We start from the raw sequence: 17725 nt of genomic DNA, 5'->3' as shown, positions 1-17725 counted from the left end.
ATTTTGTTATATTTCACATAAAAATGCGATTTTTTTACAAAATACAAAAAAAACCGTATCGAAAGTTTTAAAAACAACTACTGAAAAATTTGAAATTTTAAGTTTAGTAAAAATGAAATTTTTGACCAATTATAATTTTTAAATGATAAATAACACAAGGGATATTATTGTCAATAGAAAAATATGTGGGGTGTGGGTATAAAATGTATAAAATAGGAGATGGCAGGTTAAATTCTCGTAAGAAAACCAACGAATAAAGCCCAAAAAGCCCATAAAAACTATCGTGGCTACAGCGAAAGTAGCGTTTGTATCGTTCCTCGTCTCTGTTTCACTGCTTCTCCTTCACCTTCTCTCTCTATTCTTCATTCGATCTTCAATCCCAATCGCGCTCACATTCGTAAGTCCCTCTCCGCATTTTCTATTCAATTTCTTACAGCATTTCTCTTTCTCATTCATCGTTTAGCTATCACCTCAACTCGGATCTGTAACTCATTTTTTGAATTTTTGAATTCTTAGAGTTTTCAATTCTAATTGCACTTGATTAAGCATTGATTTCATAATATCGTTATATAGCATAGTTGGGACTGAAAATTCAGAAAATTTGTAATATCGTGATATAGCATTGTTTTCAATTCTTTGAATTTTTTCATTCTTTGATGTAATTGTGATATAGCATAGTTGGGACTGAAAATTCATAATATCGTGATTGTGATGTGACTGAATTGAATTAAATTCACAATTTTCCCTTCAATTATTTAATGTGTTAGTTGTAATTTTATGTTATAAATGCTACTATTTTATCCGTAAATGCTATTCAATTTCACTCATGTCATTCTTAGTTTTGTATTTATGAAAAGGGAATGAGGTTCCGTTAGGTGAGTATTAATAGTTTTTCAGTTATTTTTTAATAACGTTATAAAGTGTGCATGTGTCAATACGACATGTTCTCATTGGATGTAGGTGTAAAACCAATTCACACCTATAGTGTATAGGGAATGAGATCTTTTGTTTTGTTTTTTTGTTTTTATAATTTGGGTTAGGCAAAACAAAGAGTTCGAAAGGGAATAATTTTTTGTTTTGTTTGTAATTAGATTAGATTTATTGGATTTTCATAATGGTTTACATGAATGATATTGGATTGGATTTTCATAATGGTTTACATGAATGATATTGGAAGCTTGTATAATAATGAGTGCAATAATCTAGGATTGTTGTAATGAAGTGGCAGTTTGAATTTGACGCATTATTTGCAGTTGCTGTGTTTGAAGAGCAATAGTCCTTCAGTGATAGATATTAGCATGACGTTTTTAATGATTTGTGCAGATGATAGTCTTTTCTTAGCGGTTTTTTCGTGGTTCAAGTAAACCTTTCTTAGTGGGATAAGATACTATCAGACACTTGGGTCTTTAACATTTAAGGTTACATCATATTCTACATGTGTCGTGGAGTTTTAATTTTTGTTATGTGTTCCGCAAGGAACATGTTGGAGCTCTGTCTTTATGAAACTCATCCTTTTTGTCTATCTTGTTGATCTATTCCTTATTCTTATTGTCAATATGTTACGCCATGAATTTGATTACATTCCTACATGCAGATTATTTAAAGTGATTTTGTTTGATAGGTCATCTCACCATAATCTATAATTTTAAATCTGCTAGCGTTTCTTCTCCAATCTTCATTTTAGGGTTCAGTTTTCATATTTTTTTGTTGCAGAAGCTGCTACTAATATTTTTTATAGCTATTGCATTATTTGATGATTGCGTCATTACAATTGATTTTATGATTATGTATGGAACTTTATCATTGATACTTAGTTGGATTTATTAAGTTACTAATCTATCTATTGTTTCTTTTTCATATATGAATGGTTACCAGTGTGGATTGAGATGGCTGGAGGTGTTATTCAGCAGTTATTGAGGAGGAAACTCCAATCTCATTCTCCTGTAAGCATTAGCTCCTCTCTTTGTGATAGTTTTGTTGGTTTGTGAATATTTAGGACTATGCTTCTTGTTCTTGCATTCTGGAACTTAAAATGAAGACCCTTAGACTAAACGTTAGGCATTGGGGGAAAAAAAAAAGATTTTTTGCCATACAAATTTGAAGGAAAGGGTACATTGGTTTATCTGGAAGTTGTTATTGCTATGCACTTTAACTTTTTTATATCTTTGAGCAATATTTTTTTCTAATAATCCAATTTATCATTTTCTCTCTCTAGGAGTCTCATATAGAATAAACTTCAACACAGCATAGTGTTTATTAGTGACAAAAAGGGATTCATTATGGAAAGCATCCGCCATAAAAGTATGATGGATGTGTTGCAGCCTTTGGCAGAAGCATGATGGCTATAATAAAAAAAAATAATACAGTACCAAAAAGTATAAAAAACACGGCAAAATATAATAATTTAAGTTAACAGCCCATGTCCAGAATAATAAACTAGAAACATGTTGTGAAAAATGGTACTTTAATCAAAAGTCCACTATGCCATACTACCTACCACCATGGCCCCCATTTGGCAAAACTACCATAGCATTATTGTGCATTCAAAATACAACAAGAGTATGTGAAGTGCGGTGCTTTCATGAACTTGACCTGTAAAATAAAATCGTAGGAGTGTACGTCATACAAAAATAAGGTTAACAGGATGTCTAAATTGTTAATAAAATTTCACAAGCAATAGGTATGTTTTACAGCATGGTATGCTTCTTAGGATATAATGGTGTACATCCAAATAGTAGTCCATATCAAAACACAACACTTAGTCCTTATCCTCTCATCTCCAATTATTACTTGGGTAATGCATCTACTCCTTTTGACAACAAATGAAAATAACATAATGACAGCACTGAAATTGAAAGAATTGAAGATAAACAGAATTTGAGTTTGAAATAATCCTGGAGGTAGGAACAAAACTTAACATGATTCTCCTTCAAATTGCCCAGTACCCTCTTTTTCATTGACAACATCATTCCTGCATGATGGGTTGATGATGCTGGGTTGACTATGGATGCTGGGTTTGCAAAAGAGGCATTTGTGTTAAGCACTTAGTTGCCACTTGCCAGTTGAAACTTCATTAAATATTTTATGGCATGGATCAATGATAATACTGTGCAATTTTTCCTGCAATGTTTATAATGCCCCTTAGCATTATTTGCTACATGCAGTGTCTTTACAATTTGCCAACAGACTGTGCCTTAGTGTAGCTTTACTAGAAATTACAACATACTTTTACAATTTCATATTGCTAACTATACATCAAGGACTCTTTTGAATTTAATTTTTTCCGACTCACTATTAAACAACTACTTAATTCAAAGTTATATCATCCATATGTTGTTTCAAACGTTTTAAACTAGCGGTAGATAATAAGGAAGTGCATCATCAATTCATCATTGTAGCAGTTAAAATTTTTCAGTTGCAGGAAAATCTTTTAACAGTTCAGATGGCTTGCTAAGATTCACTGATACTATAAAACTTCTCGTCTTTTCAGCTGATCAAATTAAGTACCATGTAAAATTGTAAATACAGTTTTCTGATTCCAAGTCATGCTCAATCTCCCCGTCATTTAGGGTGTAATGAATACTTGTCTAAGAAGTACTTCAGATGGATTTGCCCATATCCTAGCTTTAATTATTCCCTAATAGGACTCCTGATGACTTGGCTCTAAGTTGGATTAGTGGGAGCTATCTTCTAATACAGGCTTAGGGTCATTGTTTGGTATAGTGGAAATCATACGTGTAAAGAGTTCAAGTCATAAAATTTTGACGAATTTATAACAATTTTCCTTCCATGGAACAAACTAATTTTTTGGTGCTAATGGCTTCTAATACGCTTCCTGCAGAATCCTTTATCTGTGTCATCCATTATCACTAAGAATGATGGTGCTGGTTCTACGAGCAGCAGATCCTTAAAAGCCCTTGCTTTAATGGGAGCTGGAGTCTCAGGGTTATTGGGCTTTGCGACAACAGCATCAGCTGATGAAGCCGAGCATGGCCTGGCTTCTCCAAGCTATCCATGGCCTCACGAGGGCATCCTCAGTTCATATGACCATGCTTCGTGAGTTTGACCTGAATTTTCCCTATATTTTTCATTTTTTTTATCATATCTTGTGTGTTTCAGCTGAGGTTTCTTTATATTTTCATGTTTTTGGGATAAAGAATATCATTTTCTAAGTTAGTCATTACGATACACTAAAACTATCCTCTTTTTCATTTTTAATGTGATTTACAGATAGTTGTGAATTGTTGGTATATAATTGGCATTTCTTCATTTATATCACTACTTAATATCATTTTCTCAGTTTTGGAACAGCCATTCAGTGTTCCTCTCTTTATGATGGTGATCTAACATGGTTTAAATCATGTCTCTGTTTTTTAGTGATCAATACTATTTATTGGTTTATCTCAAAAGAATCATTAATTATTTTGTAGAATGTAATTTTCTGAAAGTTTTCCTAAATTATGCAATACAAGTATTTCCTCTTTCTTTTAAGATTTTTATTCCGAGGCCAGGATTTATAATACAGTGATTCTGTTTTGTGCTCTATGCCACCATGACAAATTCAAAATTAAAAACTGAATTTCATATAAATTCTCTATGAATATCAATACCAATTAAGTTCTTAATACATTAAACAATTTATATGGGCAGGATTCGTCGTGGTCATCAAGTTTATACACAAGTCTGTGCTTCCTGTCATTCCATGTCTTTGATATCATACCGTGATTTGGTTGGTGTTGCTTACACAGAAGAGGAGGTAAAGGCAATGGCTGCTGAGATTGAGGTGGTTGATGGCCCTAATGATGAGGGTGAGATGTTTACACGTCCCGGTAAACTCAGTGATCGCTTTCCTCAGCCATATGCAAATGAACCAGCTGCTAGGTTTGCCAATGGAGGAGCCTATCCTCCAGATCTAAGTCTTGTTACCAAAGTAATGTCAGTTATCTGCCAGTAACTAAGATTTTCTGTTTTATGCATACCAGAAATTTCTTTAACCTTTTGTATTTTCAGGCTCGTCACAATGGTCAGAACTACGTGTTTGCTCTTCTTACCGGTTATCGTGACCCTCCTGCTGGTGTTGTGGTAAATTTTCTTTGCATTGATTTTACAGCTAAACTCTATTGATATTAAAGTGCTTGCAAAAGTTATTATATGTTGGGTGGTTCAGACCCAAAAAAATCTATTTTGAAATCTTTTGTGTTGGGGTGGGCTGTGGATGCGGCTTTGACATCTATGCAAGCAAGCATGGCCAACAGTGGTCAAAAGAAGTTTTTCTTTTTCTTGTTCACCAATAAATAAAAATATGCACGGGCAATGAGATGGGGATAAAAAATCATTAGTATCATTCACGATTTTCTTTGTATATCATTTTCTCGATAGCTTATTTTGCTATTTCTAGGCGAAACCTAACTCAGACACACAATTTAATGTCTCTTCGCGCTTCTGTGACTCAGAAGTATAAGTTTACAAATGAAAGCATTAGAATAGAAACAAAGTTAGGGTAGCATCTACTGTTAAAAAGATTGTAGAATATGATTTCAGGTGGTTTGGACATGTATTATAAGACCAATTAAGGTATATAGAAAAGGAAGATAAAAGGGTGAATAACATAGTCTAAAAGTTAATGTTTGAAGGAGATTATGGATAAGTATAGGATAGACTATTGAAAGATTTGGAATCAAATGATCTGTTATTCAATATGATTGATAAGACGACGTTACAGTGTCATTTAAATTGTGGTCGGCCCTTCAACGTGGCTTGAGTTCTCGTTCATGCTTGTGTGTGGATATTAACATTTTTTTTTAAAGAATATGTATATTAACAATTTTCTTGAAAAATATGAGTTAAACAATTAACGAAGAAATTCATTATACTCTCAACTATCTAATTGTCATAAATTCTGAATATTATATTCAATTTCAAAGTTATGTTGTCCCTGCATCAGTGTGACAATACCGTGCTTAACATCAGATTTTGTTTATAATGCAGATTAGAGAAGGACTACACTATAACCCTTATTTCCCGGGAGGAGCCATTGCCATGCCTAAAATGCTTAATGATGGTGCTGTTGAATATGAAGATGGTACCCCTGCTACCGAATCTCAGGTACTTTTGTTCGACTATTTCATTTAATAAATTTTATCGTAATTGATTATCAAATACTATAAACTTAGGAAGAATGATTCAATCTTTTATCTGTGTGTTGTTGTAGATGGGGAAAGATGTTGTTTCATTTTTGTCTTGGGCTGCAGAACCTGAGATGGAAGAAAGAAAACTGGTTTGTTTCTTATATTATCCTTCTTATAACAAATCCAATGAAAAGAATATTTAATTTTCTAAGAACATTGCTACTACCTGCAGATGGGATTTAAATGGATATTTGTACTATCATTGGCTTTACTTCAAGCCGCGTATTATCGTCGGCTTCGATGGTCTGTTCTTAAGTCTCGCAAGTTGGTTCTTGATGTTGTCAACTAAGCTGCTTTCAAGTTACAATTTTTCATTTTTGGAAAGAAGATAATTATTATCAATAACTATGTCAAATCTCATCGCGTCAAGTTCGTTGAGAGACTAGCCAGAAATCATACCCTATTTTTGATCGAGATATAGAAATAAAGGTGTTACATGTATGTATGTGAGATACATTTCTTCAATTTTTCTCCTCCTCGCCAGACCTGTGTATTTCTTGCATTACTTTGAATCTTTAAGATATAATTTATTTGTAATTGAACAGAATAAAAGTTCTTGCATTACTTTGAATCTTTAAGATATAATTTATTTGTAATTGAACAGAATAAAAGTTCCAAAATTTTGATTTCTTGAGTTAATGTAGAATTACACCTTTGGAATTTAATTTATTGTGAGTTTTTCATATGATAAAAAACATTCTGGTTATTAGAAGAGGTGTTCTAAAAAGAGGAGGATATTTTGAAAGAGATAAGTTTTTTTAAAGGATAGATTGATATTTTTAATGAAGGTCGTTTCATTCTCACATTCTACAATCGTTTTTCTTTGTTAACCAAAACACTATTGTTTTTATCTCAAAACTAGGAATTTCTTAATGCACTTTATGATTTACTAGGCCAAGTCAAAAAATATTTTCAGAATACGGAGATTTATTTTCGGACGAATTCAATATATACACAACCTATTTATTTTTGAACCACGCCCTAATTTTATGATTAAATTTAATCCATAAATATATTTTTGGAATATTTTCAAATATGTATTTTTGAAACCTGTGCTACCCACAACAGAACCAAAATATAAATACATTTCAAAATTAGGGATTTTTTTTTTTTTCATTCGTGAGCTAACCCCAACAAAATCAATGAATCTTTAAACTACAATTGCAAGTAAGAATAATCACTAAAAAATCATTTCCGTTGTAGTTTACATTGATGAAATGATATTAGCCTATTTAATACATAATAATGGAAAACAATGAATCAAAAATGGCATAAATGTTATACTTTTATTTATGAATCGAAAATGGCATAAATGTTAGATTGACCAGAATTAATGGTCAAAATGTGGAGTAAATCTTGATAATTTATTTTTAGGGTAAGAATATCACTCTTCTCAATCTAATGGTTAAAAATAATAAATAATTAATGTGAAGAGAGAAAACTATTTTATATATATATATATATATATATATATATATATATATATATATATATATATATATATATATATATATATATATATATATATATATATATATATTCATAATGCATAACAGATACTACTAGCCAAAGCACATAGAGAATCCAAAATACTATTGCTAGTGGATATTGTAGCTTGTACACTTTTTGGAAATACATTTTTGAGATATTTCAGAAATGTATTTTCAAAATAAATTTAAACATAAAATTAGGGCGTGACTCAAGATTAAATGAATTGTGTGTATTAAGTGCGCATGGATATACATTTTTAAATCTAAAAGACATTTTTGAATTTTTATAGGGTGTTTATCTTTAGTGTATTATCTTTAGGTATTATATACTACGTTATCACACATATTATTGGAAATCCTAAATTGCCATTCATATGGATTTCAAAATCCAAAGCCTATTATACATTAAGCCAGTTCATTAAAGTGGCATTCTATTTTTTGTCAAAAAATTTTTTAGTCCGAATTACAACCTTAGGGTTAACCTTGTTTGCGTGTCTTTTGTCTTTCTTTACATCCATTTTTTCTTTAGATTCCAATCATTGGATAAACTTCATAACAGTATTTTATACCCTTAGATAGTAGTTAGTAGAATATTGTCATTTTCTAATAAAATTTACATTATAAGTTATTTATAAATCAATCCCACAATGAATCATACAAATTTGTCATTCAGAAATAAGATCAAAATAGAAGCATCACTGCGTATATCTGAATGTCAAATACAAAATGTCATAATCAATCGACAACAAACCATAACACAAAATGTCAAAATATAAAAACATACAAAATAAAAGAAAACTATTGCGCATATCTGACGCCCATGATTTTCCTATACCACCTGCATTGAAAATCATAACGTGCATATGCTAAGATGACATGTAGAGTGGGAATATGAGGAGTGTCTTTATCAAACTCGACCTAGTTATGGTTTTTTTCCTATTAGCCACAATAATGTGACATATCAGCAACACATCAATGGCATGGTCTGCCCTTGCCTGCTCCTCCTCTAAGATCGTCTGATGAGTTGGCCTTAAGAGATCTCCATGGTGAGAGAGAGAGAGAGAGAGGACTTAATATGACAATATGCAATCAACTTTGATTGATTTGTGATCCACATCCAATTGTAGAACTCTCACAAGGTACATGTCTGATCATTTTCCTATCCTTTTGGAGTTCCTTAGGAGTGAGGTCAAAGTTGCTTCCCACTTTAAATTCTTGAAAATGTGGATCTCTCACCCTTTTTGTAAGGAGGTTATTATTGATGCTTAGAATACCAGAGTTATGGGTGGCCCTATGTTTGTTCTTCACAAAAATACTCGAGCTTCTTAAATCCATGCTCCAAGATTTGAATAAGAGTACTTTTGTAATGTTCATGACAAAGTGAAGCTAGGTGAAACCAATATGAATAGGTTACAAAATCATATCATTGAGGAAGGTCATTCTGATAGTTTATCTGACCTGGAAAGGAATGCTCATTTTTCAATTGGACTATGCCTTGTTTATTAAAGAACTTTTTTGGAAAGAAAAAGCTAGGATCAAATGGAATTCAAATGCATACACGAATACCACATTTTTCATAGAGTAGACAAAATTAAAAAAAACTACTCAAAGGATATCCTCCCTAAAAATTGAAGACAAAATCATCACTAACCAATATCAAATTGCTTAGCATGTGGTTTCCTATTATAGGGATCTTTTTAATAGAGTTTTATTTTCCACTAAAATAATTTAATTGATGAGGTCATCCCCGACACGATGAATGATCAATCAAACAATCTCTTAACTATGCTACCTTTTCAAGAGGAAATTCATAGTGTTGTCATGAGCCTATACAAAGACATTGCCCTTGGGCCTGGTAGGTTTGGTAGGTTTTTATATCAAACCTTTTTGCAAAATTATTAAGAAGGATGTTGTGATGAAAATGACTCAATTCTTTACTGATTGGTGGATCTTACCTAACTACAATGCTAACATTTTGGTCTTGGTCCCTAAGATTCCAAATGTAGAGGCACTTGAGCACTACAGGCTCATAACCCTAGCTATCTCCAAGCATACGATTGTGACCAAAATTATTGCTGACATGATCTCTCAAGTGCTTCCTTCTCTCCTCTCTAAAGGAAAAAGAGCTTTTATACATGGGAGGTCTATTAAAGACTATATATGTCTAACTTCAGAGTCAATCAACCTTCTTCAGAATAAATGTCTTGCAAATAACATACTTTTAAAGGTAGATATTGCTAAAGCTTTTGATACCTTAAATTGGAGTTTTACCATTAAGGTGCTTAAGGCTTTTGGGTTCAATGAGAATTTATATCAATAGATTAATTATATTCTCAAATATGCTTTCATGTGTATCTTTATCAATGGAGCCCAGAAAGACAAATCTTCCTACCAAAATGGAGTCAGGCAGGGTGACCCCCTTTCACCCTTGCTTTTTTGTCTAGCAAAAGAGGTTCTTAGTAGGGGTATCTCTCAAATAATTTCCAACCAATAGATCAAGCTTGTAAAGGCTTCTAGGAACTCAATGGCGCCTTCCCATGTACTTTATGCAGATGATATCATGGTCTTCTACAAAGATGATTCCCGAACTATTAATTCCATTAACAATCTTTTCTCTAAGTATGCTCTTATTTCTGGTCAAAACATAAATCACGACAAATCTAGTGTGTGTGTTGGCTCCTTGTCAACTCAAAGACATTCTCAGATTTTTCACCATTTTGGTTTCAAAACCGATGCTCTTCCTTTCATATATTTTGGAGTGTCAATGTTCAGAGGTAAACCTAAACCTATTCACTTTTAATTCATTGATAATAGAGTCAGGGTAAAGCTAGTTGCTTAGAAAGCCAATATCCTTTCAATTGTAGGAAGATTACAAATGGTGAAATCTCATTCACTATATGTTGCTTCATCGTTTACTCATTTATTCTTGACCTATTTTTTGTCTTGAAGAGCATTGAGAGATGAGTAAAAAATTTCATCTATAGTGGGGAAATTGATAAGAGAAAGTTGGTCACAATTATCTGAAAAAGTGTTTGCAGCCTCTAGCTAAAGGGGCCTTGGTATTAGATTCATCTTAACCTTGAATGAGGCTTCCAACTGAAGTAATGATGAGATCTTTAATTGGAGGCAGACTCCAAATTTGTTATCTTTGCTTTTAGAAAACCTTCTATTGTTCCTTGGAGTTTAAGGAACAAATGGTTTAATGTCATTGACTTCCCTAAATCTATGTATTTTTTTTTGCCAATCACATCTTTAGGAATGTAACAAATGTACATACCGACTTACTAACATTGATTTATCTCTTCAAAACTTTACTTAGTAGAATGTTGTACATAAAAATATTCTTATGGATTTTGCTAAAAGCTCAATTGATCTTCCTTGTTATGCAAATTTTTATTAAGAAGTTTTAGTTTGGCCCCTTAGTTTTTGTATCTCTACACCTTCTCTTTTTAATATACTTTTTAAATAGCTTTTGCCTTTTAGCGAAAAAAATAAATAAAAACCTATGAAATGTTTTTCAATAACAAGGATGAGGGCGAAAAGTAGATTCTTAAAACCTCACATTCTAGGCCCAAAGCCCATAACAAATCTGGTGGCTACAACGATAGTAGCGTTAATCTGTTTGGGTCCCCAAACTCCTCCCTCTTGACTCTTCTTCAAACAGCAGCCTCTTTCTCTCTCCGCTGCTTCTTCTCCATTCGATTCGATCCTCACTTTCCAATCGCGCTTCCATTTCGTAAGTCTCTCTCTAAATTCTCCCCTTTTTGACTTGGATCTATTCCACACTTTTGAGCTCTAAAATTTTCATTTCTCATCTTTGTTTACCTAATTCCAGTTTTAATTTCCTATTGTTTCACCTTTTTGCCCTAATTTTGCACAGTTGCGATTGAAACTATTTTGTACCCGTCATTGGATTAAACTCGAAATTGTTTTCTCTAGCTGTATTGTTAATTATTGCGAGTTATGTTTCTGAGTAAATCAGTGTTTTTGTAAAGGTAGTTTATGAATTATGCGAATCCTTAGGTTTTTGGTTTTTGTTTTGTTTAAATCGTTATTTTTTTTTTTTTGTATTGAGAAAATGTTGTTTGAGATTTGGAGTTCACTTGATAAGTATGTTTTATTTTGGAGTTTAGATTAGATCTTTACATAACACCCAAGGATTCCCTCTAGGTGCTAACATTTCCTGTGTGGAGTTGAGTCGGTCCATATAAAGCTTTGTTCTGGCTTTAAACGGGCCGTTTGCTAGTGGACGGTAAATAAAAAGACAAAGATCATTTTTATGTAACTGTAATGATCACAATTTACAGAAAAGAATTGCTGTCATTAAAACTAGTTTGAAACAAAAATAAAATAAAATAAGGAAAGAATTGGAACTTGTAAAAGTTAGAGGACTAAACTGAAATTAAAAGAATAATATAAGGGATTAAAAGTGTAATTTAATCTAATTGTTTGATGCACTATTTGATGTTGCTATGCTTGAGGATCTAAAAAGCTCTTGGGTGAAAGATGTTGTTGGTGCTAAGTTTTTAATGATTTTATTTGTTGTATGGGTTGATAAAAGTCATCTCTCATTATGTGATGCTGTCTTTATCATTGTCCTAATGCATTATTTATTTCATGATCTTTATCTATGATATCATGCCAGATGTATTTTTGTACATATCTTTAATCCTTTTTATATGAACAATCCACAGTCTGAATTGAGATGGCTGGAGGTGTTATTCAACAATTATTGAGGAGGAAACTCCATTCTCGTTCTCTAGTAAGCACTCGATCCTCTCTTGTTAATTTTATACTTGTGAGAGTGTTTATGTTTCTGATGTTTTCTTATAGGAGTTAAAATCAAGACCCTTAGGCTAGACTTTGAGGGATGGGGGAAATGATTTTTTAAATACATATGCGAGGGAAATTGAAAGTTGTCTTTTTCAGGAAGATGTTTCATATAGCTGTTCATTCCTGATTCACCTTTGCTTATAATGCTTGTTCGAACAATGTTGTATATTCCAAATCCAATTTATCAGTAAAAATGCTAGGTTTGCAATTTGGTTTTTGGAGGAGAGTGTTTTTGGAGGGCTACGTCTATAGTTTGATATATATTTGAAATTTTAAAAAATTAGAAAAACAACATGATACATTAGCATATAAATATCATGACTTTTTAAAAATATCAAGTACATATCAAAATATAGACGTAACTCTCCCCTCCAAAAACCAACTCGCAAACAGATTCTTAGGTTAAGGTCACAATACTTTCGAAAACGTTATGCTATATCATCAAATCATTACTGCAAATTTTGCCAGAGTTTCCAGGTTCCCCTCATCTAACAGTCATTTATTTATTAAACTCCCTTGCATTACTAATTCATTATTGTGCATGAGAAGTATTTAAACATGCATAAGTTTAGTTGACACTGATATGTTTGTAGTAGTTGAGAAAAGTGTTGCTAATTAAGCCTTTGACAATTGACAATAAAAGATAAATTCAAAAAATTACATAAATCTCTCAAATGCTCAAAAGGCTATCTGTCATAAGGTTCTATCATCTAATAAGATTGGTTCTATGAGAAAAATAACACGGTTTTGGTTTTTTCCTATCTGTCCAATTATGCAATATGTATATAATACCCTTGGTTGTCTTGTTTCTTTGGCATGTGGCTTTCTTGTTCTAATTTACTCTCAAATGCTCCTTATCAAGGATGTAATTCTCAGCTCACATCACTTGATGTAGTAGCAATACCTTCCTACTTGTATATCTACCATCCGATCATGACCACAATTACAATTTTAATAGCTTGCAGGAATCTTTACCAGTCTAGTAGTGGGGCTCATGAGCTCAGCTCATTTGTAGCTTGCACACTTTTTGATGTCTTTTTTATTCTCTTAAATAGATATTGAATTGTTTTTCCTCCATTAGTCTAGTATTTTATTAGAACTCACAATCTCATGGAACAATTTATTTGTTGAATGATTTATTATCTCCAGCAACAGTATGTCTCCCTTATCTTGTAAATAAATATAATATTTGTTTCTCCTCCACTAATCTAGGTTTTTCTTAGACCTCATGATCTTATTTAACAACTTAGTAATGTGACTTATACCTTTCACCCGTATTTATGTCCAAACTTAGGTAGATTTTTTTATGGATGAATTGCTTTACTCCTATCTTATTTTCTCTCACCCTCTCTATAACTGAAAATTTTAATTATATGTCAAAAACTAGTAAAGTGCCTGACTATCCGTATATTCGCACGGGTCAACCGTGTTTGGTGTTTAAATTTCTTGAAGTACGATATTGTTGCATACCCTTCATTTAGCAGCCTGTTGAAATGAATGTCACATCTCAAGAGTTTAAATTTCATTTATGAATTACTATGAAATATAACATTAAAAACAAGAATGGGTGGTAGTGAAAATTTTTCAGATGGTATCATATGTTTCACTCATAATATAAAAACTTCAGAGTAATTGTTGCAAGTTTGTAACCAACTTATATACCTAGTAAATGCAAATCTCCGACTTCCTGTTATGCTCGATCTTCTCATCAATCATCATTTAGGGTAACTTAAGACGGATTTATTCGTGGAAACTTTAGCTTTAGTTTAGCTCTTCCCTCTTAGGACTACTACTGAGTTCTTGGCTCCAATTCTGATTAATGGGTGCCCATCTTTCAATTCATTCATTACAGGCTTATAGTCATTGCTTGTCATATTGAAACAAGTATTCTGGATTGTTATGGTAGAAATACATGATTGTTCATGCATAGATTTTGACGATTTTATAACAATTTGTGTCCCCTCAGAAATTGCTGATCATGTCTTTTTCTAATCACTGCTGTATAATTGTTGCAGAATTCTTCTGGTTCTACTGGCAGCAGCTCCTTAAGAGCCCTTGCTTTAATAGGAGCTGGTGTCTCAGGTCTTTTGGGTTTTGCAACAACAGCATCAGCTGATGAAGCTGAGCATGGCCTTGCATCTCCGCACTATCCATGGCCTCATGAGGGCATCCTCAGTTCATATGATCATGCTTCGTAAGTTTGACTTGAGTTTTTTATTTTTTATTTTATACAATTTCCTTTTATTTTCCTTTCTATCTTTTTGGCTCAACGATATCATTTGCTAATACGGGCATACACTCAAAGTAGTCCCTGTTGCATTTAATGTGTGATCATAAGTAGTTGCCAAATTCAACTATATAGACACTTTTAATTCACATTCATTTTGTCATCTTGTCCTAGTTTTAATTTTCCTCAGCCTTGGAAAATTTAGTCTTCCCCTCTTGCTTTGAATTTTTTTTTTTAGTCTTCCCCTCTTGCTTGTGTAATATCTGTGACGTTGACATATTCTTTTATATCAAAAAAAAAAAAAAATTGCATTAAATGCCAGATTGCGATTTTCTGAAAGAAATAGTTGCACTTATAGATCCTGTGATAGATACATTCTCTTCTTTTAGGCCTTTTTTTCCCTCAGCCAGTATTTATAATATGGTGATTTTTGTTTGCTCTGTACCTCCATATATTTAATCTGAATTTCACACGAACATTAAAACTAATTAAGATCTCAACACATTTAACTGATTTTTTATGAGCAGGATTCGTCGTGGTCATCAAGTTTATACACAAGTCTGTGCTTCCTGCCATTCCATGTCTTTGATATCATACCGTGATTTGGTTGGTGTTGCGTACACAGAAGAAGAGGTAAAGGCCATGGCTGCTGAGATTGAGGTGGAAGATGGCCCTAATGATGAGGGTGAGATGTTTTCACGCCCCGGTAAACTCAGTGACCGCTTTCCTCAGCCATATGCAAATGAATCAGCTGCTAGGTTTGCTAATGGAGGGGCCTATCCTCCAGATCTAAGTCTTATTACCAAAGTAATGTCAGTTGCCTGCTAGTAACTTCCTTAGGTTTTCTGTTGTATGCATTACAAAAATATCTTTGTCCTTTGCAATTTCAGGCTCGTCACAATGGTCAGAACTATGTGTTTGCCCTCCTAACCGGTTACCGTGACCCACCTGCAGGCGTTTCGGTAGATTCTCCTTCAAACTTTTTCTTAAAACTAAATATACTTGTTATAGTAACTTGCATTCTTTAGAATCCAAAGTTCTCAAGTGAAATTTGCTTGACCCACTGGTTTGGAACCAAAAAAATTTAGATATGTTGTGATTTTGAAATATGCATTTTCCTTTTTCCTTGGTGAAGCACACTGTTATTCCAACACAATATTTCACAACAGTGGTAGATAAAAAAATTTCTTCCAATTTTCCTATTTTTTTTTTTTTTGCATAATAATGAGTAAAACATGCATACCTGGTGACTTATGCATAATAGCTTTTTGATACCATACATGATCTTTCAATACAATTTTTTACGAAATTTCATGTTAGAACACTCGATACTAAATGTCTCTTTAAACTTATATGTTACTTCAGTAGTCATTCATCGTTAATGCATTTACATATGGACCATAATGATGAGTGATGAACTTCAATATACTTTCTCAACTTTTTATTCTTGTTCCCGTGTGGCAATACTTTTCACGAACTTTTGTTTATGGTTATTTTTTAAATAATAATGTAGATCAGAGAAGGATTGCATTACAATCCTTATTTTCCCGGTGGAGCCATTGCCATGCCTAAGATGCTTAATGATGGTGCTGTAGAATATGAAGATGGTACCCCTGCCACAGAAGCTCAGGTCATTTTCTTTGTTGACAATTTCATTCAATAAATCGTATTACATTGATTGTTATTTATCAATTTAGAAAGAACGAAGCAAACTTGTACTTTCATTTCTTGTTACAGATGGGCAAAGATGTCGTGTCATTTTTGTCTTGGGCTGCAGAACCTGAGATGGAAGAGAGAAAACTGGTTTGTTTCCTTTATCTTCCTCCTTCTAACATATCAAATGAAGTAAAAATATCTGATTTTCTTACTCATTGCTATTACTTGCAGATGGGATTTAAATGGATATTTGTACTTTCATTGGCGTTACTTCAAGCTGCATATTATCGCCGTCTTCGATGGTCTGTTCTCAAGTCCCGCAAGTTGGTTCTTGATGTTGTCAACTAAGCTGCCTTCAAGCTTTGTTTTTTATTTATGAAAAAGATTATTACAGGCAATAATTTTGCCAATTCTGATCATGTCAAATTCGTTGGAGTTACACAAAAGCATGTTTTGTTTTTTGTTTGAAGTAGAAATAAAGCTGGAACCCCCTTCTCAAACGTGTGTATTTCTTACCTTCTTGAGGAACCCTCTTACACTTGATTAATCTGAAATTTTAGATAATTGTTAAGTGACTGGGGTTTATTTTTGGTTATATTCAGTAAAAGAAAAAGGGAAAAGGAGTGTCATACTCATAATGTTCTTGTTGGAGATTGGAAACAAAGTTCCCTTTTAATTCATTTTTATTATGTTATGTCATGCTCATTACTGAAACTATTAAGGAATTTTTGCTTAAAGTTTTAAGCAGATATTATTCAGCTGTTTATATTATGAAAACTGTTATTGGCTAATGAAAACCTTCATTATGTAGGTATATTGATTGAATATACTCCATTTTTTGAGAAATAAAAAATAAATGAAAAAGTATATTACGGTATAATAAAGAATATAAATACATATACTTTTAAAATTTATAATATTAATCGTTTACACTAATCATTTACTCCATTTTTCTCATAAGAGTTGTCTAAGATTTTTTTTCTTTTCACAAAGAATGAAAAATTAATAACAAAAGTAATGAATGTGTAAAAGTTTTTCGACATTACATTATCTATTTATTGACTAATTATGTGTTGTTTAGAGGAAGGAATAAATGTTAAATTCTATATTTATATTTTTTGATGAAATTCGAGAAAACCTTCACTATCAGACCATGTAGTTACAGCAAGTAACTGGGGTTTTCACCATTGATCGTCTGGGGGATTTCCATATTGTTGTCTAGCTTACCTTGTCTACAATTCTTCTATCGGATCCACCTGACTTAATATCCATTCTGCCGCGGCATAGCTCGCCTCACCATTGCTTCATTGCAAAAGACCACTTAAGTCCCA

At 32.6% G+C, this 17725-nt stretch overlaps 2 protein-coding genes across 2 annotated transcripts; both read left to right on the top strand.

Annotated features, from left to right (window-relative positions):
• The first annotated feature begins 263 nt into the window (after positions 1-263).
• On the top strand, positions 264-6808 carry LOC131632883 (cytochrome c1-2, heme protein, mitochondrial-like). The gene is made up of 8 exons (XM_058903604.1): positions 264-397; positions 1876-1943; positions 3842-4056; positions 4651-4930; positions 5011-5082; positions 5989-6105; positions 6212-6277; positions 6361-6808. Exons 2-8 carry the CDS (start codon positions 1887-1889, stop codon positions 6475-6477), a joined length of 924 nt encoding a protein of 307 aa, XP_058759587.1. The 5' UTR covers positions 264-397; positions 1876-1886; the 3' UTR covers positions 6478-6808.
• Positions 6809-11255: 4447 nt separating this feature from the next.
• LOC131632892 (cytochrome c1-2, heme protein, mitochondrial) lies at positions 11256-17088 on the top strand. Its single transcript, XM_058903614.1, has 8 exons — positions 11256-11414; positions 12373-12440; positions 14527-14705; positions 15266-15545; positions 15629-15700; positions 16252-16368; positions 16476-16541; positions 16626-17088. The coding sequence occupies exons 2-8, from the start codon at positions 12384-12386 to the stop codon at positions 16740-16742; spliced, it is 888 nt and encodes a 295-aa protein (XP_058759597.1). The 5' UTR covers positions 11256-11414; positions 12373-12383; the 3' UTR covers positions 16743-17088.
• Positions 17089-17725: the final 637 nt, after the last annotated feature.

The sequence above is a fragment of the Vicia villosa genome, unplaced genomic scaffold (genome assembly GCF_029867415.1).
Source record: "Vicia villosa cultivar HV-30 ecotype Madison, WI unplaced genomic scaffold, Vvil1.0 ctg.001048F_1_1_3, whole genome shotgun sequence".
In the NCBI taxonomy this organism is placed as follows: Eukaryota; Viridiplantae; Streptophyta; class Magnoliopsida; order Fabales; family Fabaceae; genus Vicia; species Vicia villosa.
The sequence above is the reverse complement of the archived record's forward strand: the minus strand, read 5'-3'. Positions and strand labels throughout refer to the sequence as shown.

Bases quoted from the DNA above. Each gene is read 5' to 3' on its own strand.
- LOC131632883 (XM_058903604.1), top strand. From the start codon at position 1,887: ATGGCTGGAGGTGTTATTCAGCAGTTATTGAGGAGGAAACTCCAATCT. The intron at 4,057-4,650 runs GTGAGTTTGACC...TTATATGGGCAG, and splicing joins AGTTCATATGACCATGCTTC to GATTCGTCGTGGTCATCAAG. The intron at 4,931-5,010 runs GTAATGTCAGTT...TTGTATTTTCAG, and splicing joins ATCTAAGTCTTGTTACCAAA to GCTCGTCACAATGGTCAGAA.
- LOC131632892 (XM_058903614.1), top strand. From the start codon at position 12,384: ATGGCTGGAGGTGTTATTCAACAATTATTGAGGAGGAAACTCCATTCT. The intron at 15,546-15,628 runs GTAATGTCAGTT...TTGCAATTTCAG, and splicing joins ATCTAAGTCTTATTACCAAA to GCTCGTCACAATGGTCAGAA. The intron at 15,701-16,251 runs GTAGATTCTCCT...ATAATAATGTAG, and splicing joins ACCCACCTGCAGGCGTTTCG to ATCAGAGAAGGATTGCATTA.